Source organism: Pseudopodoces humilis, chromosome 4, assembly GCF_049639895.1.
Source record: "Pseudopodoces humilis isolate 2021_Gansu_Grassland_sample_001 chromosome 4, ASM4963989v1, whole genome shotgun sequence".
Taxonomy (NCBI): domain Eukaryota; kingdom Metazoa; phylum Chordata; class Aves; order Passeriformes; family Paridae; genus Pseudopodoces; species Pseudopodoces humilis.
The window spans coordinates 74,208,841-74,228,271 of NC_142203.1; the positions used below are offsets into that span (position 1 = coordinate 74,208,841).

Genomic DNA, 19,431 nt, shown 5'->3' on the forward strand with positions numbered 1-19,431 from the left:
CAGACAGGTCACAAGCCCGCTGGGGGGCTGGCGGGGAGGGGGGAGCTGGTGGGAGGGCGTGGGAGAGACTGAGCCTGGAATGGGATAAATGGGATAAATGGGATAAATAGCCCTGCCCTGAATCTCACCTCCTCTGCCTTTTCTCCCCTGCCCCCATCAGTGCTGCAGTTGTGTCAGGTAGTGGCACTGTTGAGTACATTAACCCAGAGCTGAGCATTGCAGCCACACCGAGAGCGTGTCTGCGTGTGAGCGTGTGTGAGTGAGTGTGTGTGTGTGCCTGATCATTACCATTTATTCCCCACACTTCGCCCCCTCCCCCGCCCCCGGTGCTGCAGGACTCCGGCAGCGAGCGGTAGAAACAGAGGAAAGAGAGAGACATCAGCCCCCCAGATCTGCTTAACCAAATCGCCGCCCCTTGCAGGGAGGGAGAGAGGGAGTGCGGGGGGGAGAGAACCAGACCAAAAAGACAAAATAAAAGACAGAGAAAGGAAAAATCCAGCGCGGGAGCAAAAAGCCGCCCCCAGGCGCACCCTTTCTCAGCGGGGAAGGGGATGCGGGTGTGTGTGTGTGTTGTGTGAGTGTGCGAGCACCGACTCCGGCCCCATCAGGAGAAGGGGGTGTTTTCCCTCCGCCTTCCCTTCGCCCTCCCCCGGCCCGGCGCGGGGCGGCGCGGGGGGAGCGGAGCGGAGCGGGGCGGGCGGCCGCAGCCCCGCAGCCCGCCGGAGCTCCGGCACCCGCTCCGGAGCCCAGGGAGAGCAGGGATAAAGGGAAGCTTTCTCGCCGCCGCCAAGCAGCCCTTTTCTCCTGGCGGGGCTTTGCTCATTTTCTTTATTTTATATCCCCCCCCCCCCTTTTTTTTTTTTTTTTTTCCTTTTTCTTCCTTTTTTTTTTGTTTCTTTTTTTTTTTTTTTTTTTTGTTTCTTTTTAATATTTTTGAAACTCCTCGCCGGGAAAAGCAAAACCGAAAACGCTTCCCCGCAACCTCGCCCCCCTGCAAAAGGCTCCCAACCAACCAACAGCAACAAGCAGAGAGCAAAAGAGTCCCCCCCTCTCCAAAAAAATTTTTAAAAGAAGGAAAAGAAAAGAAAAAGCGAGAGAGCTGGAGACCAGCTCCATCGATTTCAAATCCAGGATTTTACTCAGTGCATTGAGGGGCTTTTTTTTTTTTTTTTTTTTTCGGTCTCCTTTTTTTTTTTTTTTTTCCCTTCTTACCCCCTCCTCCTTTCTTTCACCCCCCGCCCCCCTATCCCCCCCTTCTCCTCCTACTCACCCCCCTTTTTTTCCTTTTCATTTTATTTTGGATCCTGCTAAAATTAGCCGGGACTGCTCTGGGTGTTGCGTGTTAATTTGATTTACTCCGGGATTCCGGCTTTTCAAGACGCCATTTTCCCCCCTTTCTCGCTCTATCTCGTTCTATTTATCCCTCTCTATCTATCTTTTATCTCTCGAGCTATCTCTCCGTCTGTCTGTCCGTCCATCTCCCTCTCCCCGGTGCCTTCCTCCTCCCCCCGCCCTCCTCCCCCTGCGCTCTGCGTGCGCTGCGCGGCCGGGCGCTCCCCTCATCCCCATCTGACAGATGAACACCGCCATGGGTTTGCCGCAACACAAGCAAAAGCACCTTTGGGGGCTGTGGCGAGGGATTGGAACCGGGATCTAAAAGAGAAGAGACAAGAAGAGGGGAAATCCGAGGAGAAGGAGGAGGAGGAGGAGGAGGAGGAGGAGGAGGAGGAGGAGGAAGAAAGAAGAAGAAGAAGAAGAAGAAGAAGAAGAAGAAGAAGAAGAAGAAGAAGAAGAAGAAGAAGAAGAAGAAGAGGAAGCTACTAAGCCCCCGCTGCCGTTTTGGGGATATGGGTTAGTAAATGCGGGGGGGAAAAAAAAAAAGAGGGAACAAAAATTCTGAGGCATCGAGGAATGGTCTGCCTCGATGATCGGAATTACAGGAGGATCGTACGCCTCTCTTCTTTTCCTTCTCCCCCCTTTTTTTTTTTTTTAATTTTTCCCCCTCCGCATGCAAAAGTTAATGCCGTCCCTTTTTTTTGTTGTTTTTTTCTTTTTTTCTCTTTTTTTTTTCTTTTCTTTTTTTCTCTTTTTTTCACTGTTGTGACTTTGCAATGGCGCGGAAAAGGGCTTTATTTATTTTTTGGGAGGGGGGTATATTTCTCCTCTATGCACTGCATGCGAATCCTCCTCCCCATCCCCTCCGACCCCTTCCCTCCCCATGCTTTGTGCCTGTTTAGGGGCATGTGTGTGTGTGCCTGTGTGTGGTTGCCGTGGGGTGGGGGGTACCGGTGGTGTGTGTAAGACCGTGCTGGTGGGAAGGGGTTGGATTTTTTTTTTTTTTAGGAGTTTGAATAATGTATTTATTCCCCCACACCCCCCGCTACACCCCCGCCTTATACCCCCTCTCCCGGCCCCCGCTTTGGTAGCCTATATGTGTTTATACGTGTAGGTGGCAGCTATGTGTGTGCCCGTGGAAAATGGGGGGTGGGACACGACCCCCCCCCAATCCCCCCAAAATCCCCCCCGCTTGGTAAATTGCAGGTTAAGTGGAGCTAGAGAGCAGCCGTGTAACCTTACGGGGATCTGTGTGTGTGCGGGTGTGAGTGTGAGCTGTGTGTGCGCGGGGCTCCGCCGCTGCCCCGGGGTGGCCCCGCCGTCTTTTGACATTGAAAAGGACACGCAGCCCCCAAAAGCTGCGATTTTGGGGAACAACGAAGCGGGAGGAAGGGGGTGGGTAGTAATTAGCGAAGCGGGACACCCCCCCCCCACACACACCCGCCGCCACCCCCACCACGCTCGGTGGCTGCATAATGGTTCTTAATAAGCCGGTGATTGCCGCCCCCGGGACCCTGGTGGCCCCTTGTGCCCCCACCACGGGTGGAAGCGGAGTCCAGCCATGGACAGGCTGAACACGGCCGATATCATCGGGCTGGGGGGTGCTTTGGGGAAGAGGGGTAACACGCAGCCCCGCAGCCGCGGGCGGCTATTGTCAACCCCAGCCCTGGCGCAAGGCTCCTGCCCAGCGCCGGGCACTCGCCCTCGCACTCGCACCCCTTCCTCGCCGGGTTTCCCCGGAGGGCAGCTGGAAATGGGGTCCCCCGCACCCTTCGTTGCCCCGGGTGTGAGCGTGTGTCGGTGTGAACGAGTGTGTGTGCCAGCGTGAGCGTGTCCGTGTGTTTGCATCCCAACATCCCACCGCCCCAGCGGGCACGGCGCTCCCCGCGCTGCCCCTGCCTGCTGTATTTATGTCTCCAAAAGGCAGTTGAGAGAAGGATTTCCGATTCGTTTCCGCTTCAAATAAACGGCCCCGATAATCCCGGGCCTGACGCCTGATGCTCAAAGGGCACTTGGCCGCCGGGAGCCCAACCCGGGGAGGCAGGGGGGGGAGACGGGGCACACCCGACCCGGACACCCCGGTGGGCACGGTCCCCTGGCCTCGGGAGGGGTGATGAGAGGGGCTTCGTGCCTGGGGGATGCGCACGGGGGATGCGAGGGGAGTACCCACCCATTCCGGTGCCGTGGGGTGGCGGTGTCCCCGCGGCTGCCGTGAGCCGGGCTAACCCAGCCGGGCTCTGGGAGGAGCGGGAGGATGGAGGGAGGAGGGCAGGGGAGCCTGGCAGGCTGTTCCCCCGGTACACAGAGGTGTTCCATTAGCCACCGGCCCGCGGTGGCCCCGCTCTGGGGCGGGGGGACCCTCCGTGTGTCCTCCTATATGCGTCTGTCACACAGCAAAGGATGCAGAGGAGCAGGGAGAGGAGAGCACAGAACCGGTCAGTGCTCCGCTGTCAGGGAGAGCATCTGAGCCTCCTGGTATGGGTGGAATTGCTCCAGGAGGAAAGGGATGCTGACAAATCCAGTCCTGTGTGGAATATTGTGGGCCAAAATGGGAACGATTACTGGTTTGAAAGCCCCTGAGTGCAGGACTCACTTGGTGCAGGCTACAGAAATGGTATTATCAGGTGTCTAGAGACAGGTAGTGACAGCATAAACCTGAGGAAACAAGTGGCCCCTTTATTGTGGACAGTAAAAAAAAAAAAAAAAAATTCCTTTCAGGGAATCATAAAATCATAGAATGATTTGTTTGAAAGGGATGTTAAAGCTCATCTCCTTCCAGCCCCATTTTCCCTCAAGGCAGGGGCACCTTCTCCTAGACCAGGTTGCTCCAAGCCCCATCCAGCCTGTCCTTGAACTCTTCCAGGGGCTGGATACGTTCATGGGAAAATGTGGAAGTGTCTGTTTCATGCACAGCTTTCCTCCTCAGCCTGTGCTGACATTACACCTCTCATCAGAAGCTCCTTCCACTCAAAGGAGAAACTTTTTTCATCTCCATTTGTTTTTTAGCTGAAAGGAGAAAAAAAAAACACAAAACCCGTCCACACAATGGACTTGTACTTTAATCTGTGCTCTTAGCTCAGAAGGGTTATGTAAAAATAGGGGGAAAAAAAACCCAAAAGCAGAAACACTCAGTGAATGGAGACTTCTCCTCCATCTCTTATTGGCTTCAACTTTTTTTTTTTTTAAACTTCTCAGACTCAAAATTTTAATTGAAACCAGAAGTCTATTGAGAAGTAACTGAGCCAAGAAAACCTCTGTTTTCTCTGCAGCTAGGGATGGGGAATAAATAATTTTTAGCTGATGTTATTTCAAGTTGTTTGAGCTTTTTGGTTCCTGCCAAAAAAGCCCAGCATAGATTATTAACACATTATCATTTTAGGAGGATGCACTTTTTGAAATGCTATAAAATGGTGTGTTAGGTTTGTGCAGAGCCATAAACTATGCTGATTGTTGGCAAACAAAAGAAACAGTGGCCATGATTTATTATTAATAATGATCATAACTGAGCTATTTAGCTTGATTTGATATATACTGGTTCCTCTACTGAGGTTGCTCTGTATTGTTTTCAATAATGTACTTTGATTAAGTTGGGAACTGTTCTTGTTTAACAACTGCTATAGCCATGTGCTTAATTAACTTAAGGAATTAAATGCTCAAAAAAGTCCAACCGTATTTTTTTTTTTTTGCTTCAGATGCTGCTTTATCTCCTCTTCTACTCTTTTTTGACCCATCCTTTGAGTTCCTTTCCCTCACCACACACATCTCTTAGGTGCAAGTGCCAATTTACCAACAGGACTCTTGTTTTCCATTACCAGATTTGCCTAATCCCAGTTTCAGTGACTTTTTTTCCCTCTCAGTAGGGCTCAATTGCTCACACATAATCTTTCCCTTCTGTTTTCTTTCCCCTTTGGACAACATCCTCCAGGACTGAGAAACTCTTGCCTTGTGCCCTGAGACTTGCAATTTTGACTCTTGACCCAACTAGTAGCAAGAAAGGCTATTGTCTAATGAACCACGTAAAAACAGTTCTGGGGCCCAACAGATTGCTGTGATGGAAATGAAAGATGTCCCAGTGAACTGATGACTGATTTGTTTAACCATATGCCTAGGCAGTTTTCCTTGCTCTCCATTAAGTACCCATCTCTGGAGTATCTGTGATCTGTGGGTCTGCGATGATGTTGAAATGCAGAATTAATAACTGCCAAAATGTGTTCCATGAAGCACAGAGGGACAGATCTCAAGCTGTGTTCAGGAAATCCAGCACCATTTTTTGCCAGCCATAGCATGTAGGTATGCAGGGTTTTAAATTTGTAGGTGCTGTGTTTAAGTATGCTTCTGGTGATGAGAGGAGGGCAGCAAATGCATGTGTAAAAATCAGAGAATCAGAGTGATTTGTGTTAAAAGAGACTTTAAACATCACCTTGTTCCACCCCCTGCCATGGGCAGGGACACCTTCCACTGTCCCAGGCTGCTCCAAGCCCTGTCCAACCTGGCCTTGAACTCCCCCAGGGATGGGGCAGCCACAGCTGCTCTGGGCAACTTGTGCTAAGGCCTCCCCTCCTTCACAGGGAGGAATATTTGTCTGATATAGGTGACCTATAAAATAGTAAAGTAGTCAGAGGAAATCCATGGTAAAGTCTAGCCTCGTTTCTGGGAAGCCCAGGCAACCTTAGGGCAGCACAAATCCAAAGTTTAGAGCTAGTCCAAAGTGGGAAAGGTGGGACTCTGTGGGAGAACCTTAGCGGAGAAGGTTCCCGGTGTTTTGCTGCAGGGCTTGTGGTTTCTACCGGGACTGGTTTTGCTGCTATTGTAAGTTCTGTTCTCATTCCTTTCTCTGTTTCCAGCTTGACAGAAAAGTTTCCTTTCCCATTACTCTTGCTGAGGAAATAAAATGACTTGCGCTTTTAGGAAATTGTCACCTTGATTAAAGATGGACTTCAAAATCCCTCAATTCAGTGCTTGAGCCTGGGGGGACTGTCAGATCTGAAAGCGATTTGCCAAACATTCAATACTGGGACTCCTTCTTCCTTCTGATACAGATGTGAAAGTTTGCAGGTGTGTGTGGTTAGCAACACTTGGAGATTGTTTCTTTCTCCTCCCAATGAGAAGGCTTTCACCTGATGTGCCTTCAAAAGTTCATTGCATTTTTGGACCTGTTTAGAGGTCTGCTGGATGCTGGGACCAAGTACAGCCCTGCAACAGGCATCTGGATTCTGAATTCGCATTTGACTGGTTATGGAGAATACAAAGTTAAGGGAATAAACATCTGGGGGAATAGAGGAAGACAAAATAATTTCTTAAATTGAATAAAAGCAGTCAGAGAACAATACAGCTTATCTTTCAGAGCTGAGGAAATGAGTGAAGGAAGTAGCTAATTTCTATTTATCAGCCCTAAAGAGAGAGCAGATTTAGGAGCTATTTTGCACTTTTGGAACTGGATTTACTTTGGAAGACAGATTATCTAAATGCAATGATGAGCTTTCAGTTTGGGATGACTGGGTATGAAAAGAAATCTTCTGACACTATTTGATTTAGGGTTTTGCTGTCTTTTATGCCTTTCCAAAAGACCAAGTAGAAACTTTGAAGCAGAACAGGTGACCGAAGAGGAAAATGACCAGGGAAATACTCTGGGAATACAGATCCTGGTGCTGCTCACACATCCCCAGGTCAGGTTTACTCTTGCTCATGAGTAGACAGTGGAGGGGCTTGTGTACTTGTCCATCCAGCACAGGGTTTTTCAGGGAATATAGGAGTTGTGCAGGTGGTGAGGATGAGCCTGAGTTACCTTTCCTGCGCAGGGCTGTTGAGTCTGATGAGCCCTTTTGAAAGTGAGCACAATGTGTGGAAAAGCCATGCAAGAGGAGGCCAATTCCCACACAAACGTGCGGTCATAAGGTGGTGACAAGGCTCTGACCTGCCCTGGTGAGCACCAGAGCACGAGGTGGCCCAAGGCTTGGCTCTGCAATATATTGTGAGGAGCTGGGATCATGGCTAAATACTGTTGTGGGGTGGCTTATTCCTCTTCTCAGTGCCTCTGAAAGAGTGAATTCCTGATTCTGTAAGGGTTGCTGGGTTGCTCTGCAGTCCTGGGCAGACAAGGGCTCTGTGAGGATGGCAGAAATGAGAGCAAAGTTTCCTCTACTGTGGTGTGGTATAATTTGTAACAGTGCTTGGGAAATCTTTTTCAGAAGAATGTGTGGTAGGCAAGCATAGGGTAACCCAGGACTCACTCAAAATACCTCAAAATTAGAGATGGGTTAAAGATCGGAAGCCTGAGGTTTTAAGTTACTTTGAAATTTTTGTTAGCCTTAACCTTTAAAACTGAGATATATATGTATACAATGAATTACACTCTTTCTCTCCTGGCATTTCAGCAGATGGAAAAGCCAGTTTTAAGATGGAAGGGAGAAAATGATGATACTCAAACCAGAGGTCAAGCTGCAAGGCATTACAGGCACGTCTTCCCTCCATATGAATCCACATATCCTGAATGTCCTACTGATGTGATTTCTAAGACTTGGACACTGGCCTAACTTCCCTCCATGCTTCCAGACTCAGCATACTCGGGAGTGATGCTGTGATCCATGTCTACCTCTCCTCAAGACTTCCTAAATACTTGACTTGGAGAATACAGTGGGGTTTCCACTGAAACTCCTCTGAAATCCTATTAGTTCTCTAGACAAGGAAACCCCTCCTGTAGTTTTCCATTTTTTCACTTTTATTTTGGTTTTTTTTTCTTTTTTTTTTTTTTTTTCTCTAGAGCCTTCCTATGGAGCTCTATAGTGGAAATTCAATAGAATTCTGTACTGGGAATAATTCTCTGCTGAATTCCTCAGTTCTTTTTCAGAAGGGATCAGAGACACAAGGCTTAACTGGGGGAGTTCAGTAAGTGTTCAAACAGGACTGTACACATGTAAAGTGTTGTAGCAGGCGTCTGGGCAAAGTGATACTCTACAGGTCCATTTGCAAATCAGTTTAAAATATTAACCCATATATTCACATCCTTGGAATTTCCATAAATCTTCAACTAATGGGCTGAAAAATTGCATACTTTCTCTCTGTTTCATGACAATTTTCTTCCTGAAAAATTGAATAAGCCTCTTCAGCTACCAGTTTTGTTTTCAATTTATTGAGAAAAATTGAGAGTGGAAAAAGGAAACACTTTCCCTTTTTAAATTCTTCTAACTGCATGCTTTTAAAGAGGACAGCAGCCTCTGTCTCATGGATATAGGGCTCCTTCATGGCCTCTGTCATCTTCTGGTGTTTAAGTGAGACAAAAACTGGAGGCCATGGTTTCTGACTCCATGACAGATTAGAGTGTAGACATCCTGAAGTCAGTGGTATTCTTGTAGTCTGTTGGCTTAAAGAGAAGGGCACTGGCCCAACAATCCTGCTGGACAGGAGTCATAAACGGCATTTTTTCATAGGTGTTGGTTACATTAGAGTTCTCTGTCATAGGAGGCACTCACAGGAGGATGAGTCCCGCTCCTCCACATCTATCACCACACTGAAGAGACATCTGCTCTTAAAACATGCTGTCTTCTAGGTGTGTCTTTTAGGACAGAACATTTTCTTCACCTCAAGCTCAGCAAACAGACCTCCCAAGGCCCTTAAGGAAAACCTTTGAAAAAAAAGTAGCGTGATTAAAATTTAAAATGGCAATAAGTTGCAGCATGCTTCTAGGAAGGAACTGAGAACTTATTCAAACCCACAGCCATCTGCAGATGGGGAGCAGCAGCACAGACACCTTAGCTCAGGGTTCTCTTGACCCATCAGAGCCCACAGACCAAACTTTGCTTGGCTGGGAGCTAAGTGAAGGATTCATATTTAGAGGCAGCAATCATTGATGAAGAAAGGTGGCACCCATGGCTGACCTGACATTGGATTCCCCCCTCAAGGGTTGATCCCATCCCAACCTCTAACATCTTCACGACACCAGTGGTGTTAGGAGTATTACAAGTGACAGAATGAGAGGAAATGGCCTCAAGTTGCTCCAGGGGAGGTTTAGATTAGATAACAGGAATAAATTGTTTCCTGGAGGGCTGGTCAGGCATTGGAACAGGCTGCCCAAGGAAGTGTTAGAATCACCAGGCTTGAAGTGTTCAAAAAAACGTGTGGATGTGGCACTTGGGGACATGGGGTGGCCTTGGCAGTGCTGAGGGAATGTTTGGAGTTCATGATCTTAGAGGGCTTTTCCAGCCTTAATGATTCTATGAGTCTAAGGGAGTAATAATCCAGAGTGCTGGTCCTGCTTCAACAGGGATTTGAGTGGTGAATCAATCTGGGGCTGCTGACCCTCTGTGCTGCCTCGGAGGGAGCCTGATGTGTGCAAAGAGCACAGTAAAGTAATTGAGCTGGAGAGGCCTTTCAGGCCTGCGGATACTCAGCAGGCTTTTATCTCCTTCAGACTCAACTTCACCCAGCACTTCTGTAACCACTTCCTCTTCAGCCTAATTAGAGGCAAAGGTGCTACTTCCCTTTGCCCACAGCAGCTGTCAGTTGTCTTGCCTTTATTCCTGGCCTCAGGTCTCCCCATCAGCGTGCTCCCAGCTAATGTTTTTGGGCCTCTTAATATCACTGTCCCAGCGCTGTGGGCTGATTTTTGTCCCGTGTGCATCCAGCTGCATCCACTTGTGTTCTGTGCTGCTTTTGCCTTCTGGTTTTTCTTCTTCTATCTATGAGGCTTTAAGGGAATTTCTTGTACTTCTGGCCCTGACACTTTCTTTCCTCAAGAGCCTGATGTACTCTTGCAGGACAAAGCAGTCCCGATGCTTTCCTTTAAATACCTCAAATTATTTCTACTTGTATGTCCTTTAGACACCCCGTTTTCTCACAGTCCCCTCCTGATGTTAGGGATGCATTATACAGCACCAGGCAAGACACCACTCAGCATCAAAACACAGATTGCAGTGTCCTGTATGGACAAAATCCAACCTTTCTTACTCCCAGCATTATTTGAAGCATGCAGAACAAAATAATATGGGATGTGTTGTTTGTACAGACTGGGCACGGGATAGACCTTGGACAGAAGCCTTTTAGGTCCTCCTTGTGCCATCACTTATGGCTCTGAGGAATGGATGCTGAGCCAAGATGTGATGCATTCCCTATCAGATGTGTTGTTAGGTTTTATTTAGTTCTTTGTTTTTCCCGAAGGAAGAGGAAGCTGGTCTATTTGGCACTTGTGCAAGCAAAAATGAAATAAGGAGAAGGGAAATTGAGAAAAGGAAAAAAAAAAAAAGGTGAAAGAACGAGTCCTGTGGCAGCAGCAGTAAATACAAACAAATCTCTCATTAATGATTTATTCAGAGAAATAATTTTCCACACATTTTGAGGTGCAGAGGGAAATGTCTGATCAGAGGGAGAAGAAGAGATTATTGCCCTGCCATGACAGTGTTAGAAGGAGGCTACTGTGTATGATGGCAGCTCTCCAAGAGCAGAGTCAATCTAGGAAAGTTTGGTAACACAGATGATGGAATTGTACAGGGTTTTGCTTTCTGTGGCTGATCTCTGTGCCAATAACCTTTCCCTAAATACCCATAAAACTTTCCATTTGTAGCCTGGAGTAGCTGCCACTACCTCCAGGATGGTGTGCTTGGCAAGAGCTGGCTGGAGCGTAGTAAGTATTTAAGTCCCCTTCTGTCCACATTGACACTTCCTCCCAAAGAGTTTTATAGCTGTTGTTAATGGAATAAGTTTTATCCTTGCAGTGGCACACTGCTGCTTCCAGCAGAGTGCTCAGGGTGGTCTCTTAGGTCATCCCAGGAGTCACCTCTGATTGTACATCACGAGGAGAGTGATGGTCTGAGAGCTCAGCAACCTGGTGCTGACCTGACTTAGGCAAATCTACCAGCTTGACTTTTCGTTTTGTAATGAGCTGAGGCACAGCTGGCATCTCTTTCTGCTTTTCAGTGTCCTGGAGGCCTGATGCACACAAGAAAAATGGGCAGAAACCGCATGCCAGCTCTTGATGTCATTAGGATCAAACCCTGCACCTTGCTTTCCTAGAGAAATTGTAAATGCATGGAAGTGTTCCAGGCCAGGCTGGACTTGGGGTTGGAGCAACCTGCTCTAGTGGAAAGTGTCCCTGCCCATGGCTTGGGGTTGGTACAAGATAGTTGTTAAGGTCCCTTCCAATACAAACCAAATTTTTGTTGCTTACCTCAGAGGGAACAAGTGGGAGGAGTTTAATAATTTTAGACACCAGAAGCCTCTGTGAGAAGGTGTTCACAGATCTGATGACCACACTCCCTTTTTGAACACTGATACAGCTTTAGGTTATGAGTGAGAAGATTTACAAAACCTTGGTGGAGTTCTCAGGCAAGAGGTTGTAAAAGTCCTTGGGCAGCAATATGGGCATCTCTCCTCCTGCAGATGAGTGCTTTGCTGCACTGGTGGTTGTCACAGCTGTACCTTGGGCAGTATTGCTTTTATTGTCCTTGTGATTTATGGCTGTGTCAGTTGTTCAATCATTCAGTTGGCCCTCCTGAAAGCCCTGTATGATAGTTAGTTACTTACATAGAAAGGTGACTATCTGATCTAATTATAAAGTCTCATACCTAATTATGGAGTCAGATATGATTCCATAATCTACTCTAAATGTATCTATGTTGAGAAGACAGATACATGTGTGTGTGTGTAATGTGCACACTCACATGCCTCTGTAATTACAGATGTGCTTGGATTTTCATTTATTTCTGCCTCTTTGTCTTGGGCAGGATGCTTGCAGCTTCACCTGGCTATCACAGATGTTTGGTTTACACGTCTTTTTCCCTCCAGTGTGACTTTTCCTGGCTCCCTTTGCCAGACTTGGGCACACCAAGGTGCAGTCATCAGTTAGTGCTGCTCAGGGGGTACAGAAGGATGGTAGCTCTTAGACTCAGTACAATCTGAAGGAAACAAGTAAAGATTATATTTCTGGAAACTGCCATTAACTCTTGCTCCTTGTTTTCATGTGCATAACACACATCTGGGACAGCTTGAATCCTGTCCCTTTGTAGAAAGTCCTCGCATAATCCAAGCAAAATCAGAGTCAGAGTAAGAAGGATTTGAACAAAGCAGAGCTGGAGGCAGAGGGACCATGTGAATAGGAGTCACATTTCTTCTAATTGACCCTATTAATGAATTACATACCTTAGTTGGATGGACACAAGGCAAGTGACAGGGAGAGGGTGTTTCTTATGTGATCCATAATGTGGACAGAAAATTACTGCCACAGTCATTAGTTGAGCTCCCTGCCAAAGTTGGGTTGTTCTTTCAGAGGATCATGGCCTCAGGAAGTATGAGAGGCTGTGGTCCAAAGCTGCCATAAATCTAGCCCCAGGGCTCTGAGCTGGATTAAATACAGTTCTGGTACATGATACTGATCCAGTATAAACTCACACTGGTTCAAATCTGCTAAAAAAAAAAAAAGAAATTCCAGTGATTTAATTTTATCCCAGAAGACTTTGTATTGTATCATGTTATGTCACTTGTCTGCACCATGCTGGCTTTATGGCTTACAAGTTTTCCCATCCTCTGGAACTGCCTTTAAGTCATCACGAAGAAAATTTTAAGCCTCATATTGTGTGCTTGTCCATTCCACAGAAGTGTGATCAGATGCCTGTTCCTGATCAGCATCAAAGTCATGCTGCTGGCTATCTGGCAGTGAATGGACAGAGACCACAACCAAGCATGAAATTCCAATTTCTTTTTGCAAAACAATAAGGAAGGAAGAGGCTGATTCGTTTTTGTACTCCAATATGGGTTAACTGAATTCAGTGCAGCTTGTGTCATGCCAGGATGTTGGGTTTTCAAGACCCATGACAAATCCTGAAGTTTCACAGACACTGCTCATAAAAGCAGGTTCCTGACCGAAACTTGCCCTTGGCTGTAGCATGAGGCACCTGCATTTCCATGGTGTCCTGCACCACCATGGAAGCAACCAGGAGCCTTGGGAGGGAAAGGTGAAATCTCATCTTTAAACACTGTTGCACAGTCTCCAGTGCTTTGTGGTGAATGGTTTTTAGAAGGATGGAATGTAATGAGGGTTCTGGGATTCCTGATATTTTGCAGAGACTAGGGATTTAACTCAATGTCCCATGGGAGAATGGAAGATCCAAAGGCAACCTGATAGACACAGATTTTGAAAAGTTGTTACCTCCACTTTGCATCTCCTATGAGCCTCAGACTTGTGCCTTAGTTTCCCCTCACCTGAACCTGTTCAATAGACTTTTTTTTTTCTTTTTCATCCATTCATTTTGGATTCTATGAATGAAATTAAAGCAGTCTCAGTAGTTAGAGTGGTATTAGTGTAGAAGGGGTTAGGGCAGCACCTCTTAATATCACTCCCAACTCCCTGCTGATGTTCCTAGTGCTTGAGCAGTTCAGTGGAACTGCAGAAACACTGGGCAGCTGAGCCTGCCTTACTTGCATGTACCAAAACAGTGTTTGCTTGCTCCTAATGTCGTTGCTGTCACACTTAGAATCACAAAACCACTAAGGCTGGAAAAGACCTCCAGGATCTTTGAGTCCAAGCTTAAGGCAAAAGCTATGCCAAGTATTATGTCCACATCCATTTCATGGAAAATCCCAAGCAGGTGGATTTCTCCTCCCTCCTATTGGCTCTCACCTCTGTTTTTGTCCTCTGCAAGTTTTCACTTTTATCACTTTATAGCTGTGGCATCTGAATACTCAGATGGTTGCCTGAGGCAGAAGAAGGCAGAATATTCAGAACTCTTAACAGGAGACATCCAGTATGACCCAAAAGGAGGTCTTGTACTTGAAGACTTTTGCCTCCAGAAGTGTTTGAGGTGTCCAGAGGAGCTGATAAGAAACATGAGCCCTGGTAACAAGGCTGAGCAAGCAGGCATTTGATTATTTCTCAGTACTTATCAGAGGAAGTGTGAATCTCTCCCTAATTAAGAGCTAATGCCAACTTCTGTGAAATTTATTGTCATTCACCTGTGAATTATCCTCCTCAAATTTAACTTGACTGCAGGAAGCCTGATAGCAGTAACACTTTTCTCGGTGAGCTTAATTTGGATGGCAAAATGCCTCTGTAGCTGCTTATTGAACGGGACTTGATGTGGGTGAGCACTGGAGGCCTGAAGGGCAGCCTGGGTCAGCACCTAGAAATTTAAACATACCTTATGTCCTGGGTACTTAAAATAGAAACAGAGCTCTTCCAGCAACAGGACAATGATGAATGGCTTTAAACCAACAGAGAGTTGGCTTAAATTTGATATGGGGAAAAAATTCTTCCCTGTGAGGGTGGTGAGGCCCTGGTACAGGCTGCCCTGAGAAGCTGTCACTGCTCCATCCCTGGAAGTGTTCCAGGACAGGTTGAATGGGCCTTGGAGCAACCTGGGATAGTGGAGGGCGTCCCTGTCCATGGCAAAGGGGTGGAACTGGATGAGCTTTAGCATCCCTTCCAACACAAACCTTTCTATGATTCTGTGATTCTGCTTGCAGGCACTCTGCAGAGGGGAGGTTTCCAGTAGAGGTTACATGTTCAGAGGCCTGAAGTGGGATTTCTAATTAGTCAAAGCACAGGTAGCCTGCCCAAACTAGAAAGACGAGTATGATGTCCCTGCACCCAAGTAATTTAACTATTAACCCTGAAGGAGAGTAAGGAGATATCTAAAACAATGACCCAGTTAATTCTGGGTGCAGCATTTGAGTGCAGGGTTATTTGTTGCTACCTGTGGGTCTGGTGATATCATCTGCAGACTCTTGGCAGAACGGGAGGCCAATATTTTTTAGTTGGGTTTTAAGGTGGATTTGGCATGAATTCATCTGACACGGGTGTAACGCTATGACTTTATTTATCTGCTGCTTGTTTATGCTGAGCTGGAGGCACACAGCCAAGCAATATTTGGACATTACGACCCAGCTTTTGGGTCCCCCACAACCAGATTTTGGGGCAGAAACCTGGTTTTTTATTCACCATCCATAAAACATTACCCAGTGGCAGAAAACCTGAGTGACTCCTCCCGTCCTGGAGCCACCAGCTCCCGTCTGAGGGTCCCAAGAGGGTTGGGCTCCACATGGCAGTGGCAGTCGTCCCTTCCTTGCACCCTTGGTGGCCGTGGGCTCATCCTGCCGAGCTGCTCCAGAGCCTGCTCTTTGCAGCCAGCAGTGAGAGAGGTTAAAAGCCTGTGGGCGGAGGCCAGCACAGAGTGCCCATTGTACATGCGTGCATACCAGAGCGGTAACTCCCTGGAATGCTGCACCACCGAGCTTTTACCACCTTGTGTTTGTGTTGCAGCCCAGGTGAGTGTGTACATTGTGTCCCTCTCCACGTAGATTAACAATGTAAAATGGCAGATAAATAAGAGGACCTTTTTTTTATTATTTTTTTATTTTATTTAATTTTTTTTTTCTGTCCTGATTGGGCTGGTTGGAAGAGGAAGGCGTCTCTGGCTCCCATCACCTCCACAGGCACAAGGAGAGGCAAGGTGCAAAGTCGGTCAATTAGGTGGAGGAGCTCCTCGAAACTGGGTGGCTTTCATGTACTAATTGTGCTAGTAATTAGCATCTACCACATAGTTTGGGTTCAAAACTATGTAAGGGCAATAACTAACCCACTCTGCAATGGGTTGGAAGGATGTTAAGCGCGATCCTTGTTTCCCAGAGGTGAATTGGAGAGGCTTGCTGACCACAGGGTGAGTCAGGGCAGGCATGCATGAGACCTTGGATCTGTTAGCTCCTCAAGATCATCTCAAACGAGACCAGTGACACCAGCTCTCCTCTATTGCCAGGAGGTGTGCAACTTAAGTGTTTTTGTGGTGTATTTCTATCTCCTGTGAGCTACAGACACCATCCCTAAGGCCAGATGGCAACTCCAAATTCTCTCTTTTTAATTTTTTTTCCTTTTTTTTTTTTGTCTTTCTGCTTGGGTTGTCAGCTTGTGCTATTTATAGGAGCTTTATTTGAATTTGTGTCTGCTGGGACCTGGGTGGAGGTCCCCTAGTGATTTAATGGAGCTCTAGGATGCTTAGGATTTTGCACTAGTAGCCATACATGCCCAGATGAGACAAGTGGCACACGGCCACACTCCACTGTAAATGTGGATCTATAACTAACAAAACACACTTTTTATTACTTGTTGGATTTCAAGCTCCTGCAAGGTACCTTGAAAAATCAAAAAATAATCCAGTGGTACAAGGATATGTGTTTCTTCTGTGTGAGCTGTGCTTTACAGTAGTGTACACTGGCACTGTTGTTCTGATTTGTTTTTGATAAGTAACAAGATAATTTTTGGTTTTTTCTCTGTGGCATATCGCTGCCAAGAATGACCTGGGAAATCCCTGGCTGTGCTCAGATCTTGATGGCAGCTGGTCAAGTGTAGCTGTGCTAATCTAACAGGGAGCTACTCCTGAAAGAGCCAGTCTGCACCCCCAGCACCTTCTCCTGGCAGTGCCTTCCTGTTTCCTTCTCCATTTGCCAGAAGTGTGACTCCTCTGATCGACTGGGGAGTTGTTTCCCCTAAAGCTGTGGAAAATATATTTATTTCTCTCTACAAATTTTGTAGACTTACACTTTTGTGGATTCTTCTGCTAATTTTGTGGCCGAAATTGCCTTGCCAATAGGGGTGTGTTGCAGGGTGGCAATAGGGGAGTTTTAGGGAGGGTGTGTGAAAGCACCTCAATACCTTTTGAAACACCCCATAGGTATTACTTTTAACAAGACGTCCTTGGGTGATGCAACTTCTGCCTCAGCTGAACATTCTCAGCTTTTGCCTTTAACTGCGGCTTTGTGAGGTATCAAGCAGGAGTTTTTCCCATCTCATAGGTTTCCACCTCTGATCTTCTAAAGAAAGATGAAATTTACAAGGTTGAGAGCACAGTCTGTGCATTACCCAGCCCAAGGCTTTTCCACAGAACAGTGGTACCTAACGGCATGAAGAACTTTGGAAAACCTTGAGTTTAGCTTTCCTCCAAGCACCTCAGTGCTTGGGACACTGGCATGCCCTGAAAGAAGCCCAGGTGGATTCTCCTGCAATTCTAGTGTCCCATAGAGCATCTCAGGCTGCAGTTGTTCCTAAGGAATTATTCATCCAAAGCAGGATTCCCCTCAGAACAGCTGGCAGCAAAGGGCATGTCTGTCTCTCACTTGGGAAGTGAGGAAACAGAGTTTGAAACTCTGCTGCTGACTCAGAGGGCAGCACCATGTTTTCTGTGCCCTGAACACTGGGTTATTGTTTAACCCAAGGCAAGTGTCTGAGCTTACTTTTGTCCCCCGCTGGAAACCCTGTGACAGTGAGCACGTCCAGGTAATGAAGAGGTTCATGGGTGTGGAGAGCTGGCTGCCCCCTCATTCATTGCATAAGTTGAGGTGAAAGGGTTTCCATTTAGACAACAATTTGGGTGTTTGTTTATTTTGGATTTTTTTAAATATGTATTCATTGTCATCAAATTAACAATACAGATGGCTGTTGTTCATTGCTTTGTGATGTCAGGTCCAGCCTTCAGAAATGCTGGTGAGCCTTGGTTCCCATTTTGATATCCCAATTGCTTCAAGGAAAGCCCTTGAGATGCTGCAGGTGAAGCCTGAGTGTGCCCCGTGCCCTGCTTCATTCATCTCCACACCCATTTGATATATGTGTGTATGTGCTAACTTCCTCTTTTTTTCTCTCTTCTCTTTTGACAGTGGCACATTTGGTCTCTTCTGAGCATCTTGCAGCCTCTGGGTGACCGGGACATTGAATTTGGTGGACAGTTGCCATTCGCTCCCTGGGATCACATCTGCCCTTGCTTCCCTCATCCCCTCCCATACTCCCCTTCCCTCTGACCGACCTCCAGGGCGTTGTGGTATTGCCATGGAGCCCAGAGAGACTTTGAGCAGCTCCCGGCAAAGGGGAGGCGAGGCAGACTTTCTGCCAGCTGCTGTCACCTCTACGAAGCCTTCGCCTGTCTCAGGCTGTGCAGGGGAGACGATGCTGTCTTCGTCAGGCGCGGGGAAGGGGATCCCGGTGAGCAGCGAGAGGCTGGAGCCCGAGGAAGAAGATGAGCTGGGTTCTGGAAGAGACGTGGATTCCACTTCCAACGCGGACAGCGAGAAATGGGTGGCGGGAGATGGCCTGGAGGAGCAGGAGTTTTCCATCAAGGAGGCTAACTTCACGGAGGGGAGTTTAAAACTAAAGATCCAGACCACCAAGAGAGCAAAGAAGCCCCCAAAGAACTTGGAGAACTATATTTGCCCTCCCGAGATCAAAATCACCATCAAGCAGCCTGGGGAGCAGAAACTTTCCAGAACTGGGAAAAATAGCAAAACAGCTAAAGAGGAGGACAGATCACACTCCAAAAAGAAGGTAGGTCCCATTCTTTTACATATTTCCAGTTTCTCCCAGAAGCAGAGGGAAAGGGGAGGAACGAATCTTCTCAAACAATTTGTGTCCAAGGCACAGACTTTGCAAGATTTGGCCTTGGAGCAGCACAGGGCAAGTATCATCCTGTACTGCCACATATGCATTGGGAATGATCTTGAACTATCCTTCAGATGAACCAATTCAGAAGAGATCAAAAGTTCAACCAGGCCTCTTCTATTTTTGTGTGTAATTGAGTTTTGAGATTAATGATTACATGAGTGAGAAATGAAGGAGCCCACTTCTAAACTGCTTTCTGCCTGAGCACTAATGCTCAAGCCTTTTGGCAGTTAAATCATTCAACTGCATTTTTAAAATAGAGGTATGTGCATGGTGAACAATTGAATTCATTCCTGTATTCTGGGTGATGGGCTCCATTATTCTTGATTACAGCATTGTGTGAGTAGCACTATAGTTATGCTACAGAAAATACTTCCATTATAAGTCTCATTTTCTTCCAGATGCATATAATTTTCTTGAAATACCCTTCTGCAGAGAAATTTTTGGTACTTTAAGTCTGGGTAAAAATTGAACATTTTTTATTCTTTCAGTTATTCAAGGATGTGAAAAGAAAGAAAATAATTTCTTCATATGAGCTTGTTTTCAGGAGCACTCTTTTGATTTACTGTTGGCTTGATTTTTCTGTAGTGTCACCTACACTTAGTACATAAATCAAATTTAGTTTGAGTGTATTAAGCAGCACTTCTGAGGACACAAATTTTTTGGATTACTGGTATTTTCCGTCCTAAGCA

General features: G+C 46.7%; 1 protein-coding gene across 2 annotated transcripts in view; it reads left to right on the forward strand.

Annotated features, from left to right (window-relative positions):
• Positions 1–1,737: 1,737 nt before the first annotated feature.
• Positions 1,738–19,431, forward strand: part of SETBP1 (SET binding protein 1) — a 269,083-nt gene continuing 251,389 nt past the window's right edge. For both annotated transcript variants that reach the window (XM_005528094.3, XM_014257044.2), the window contains exons 1-2: positions 1,738–1,851; positions 17,965–18,625. In XM_005528094.3, coding sequence (XP_005528151.2) covers positions 18,134–18,625 — 492 coding nt within the window. In that variant the 5' untranslated portion in view covers positions 1,738–1,851; positions 17,965–18,133. The remainder of the gene's footprint in view (positions 1,852–17,964; positions 18,626–19,431) is intronic.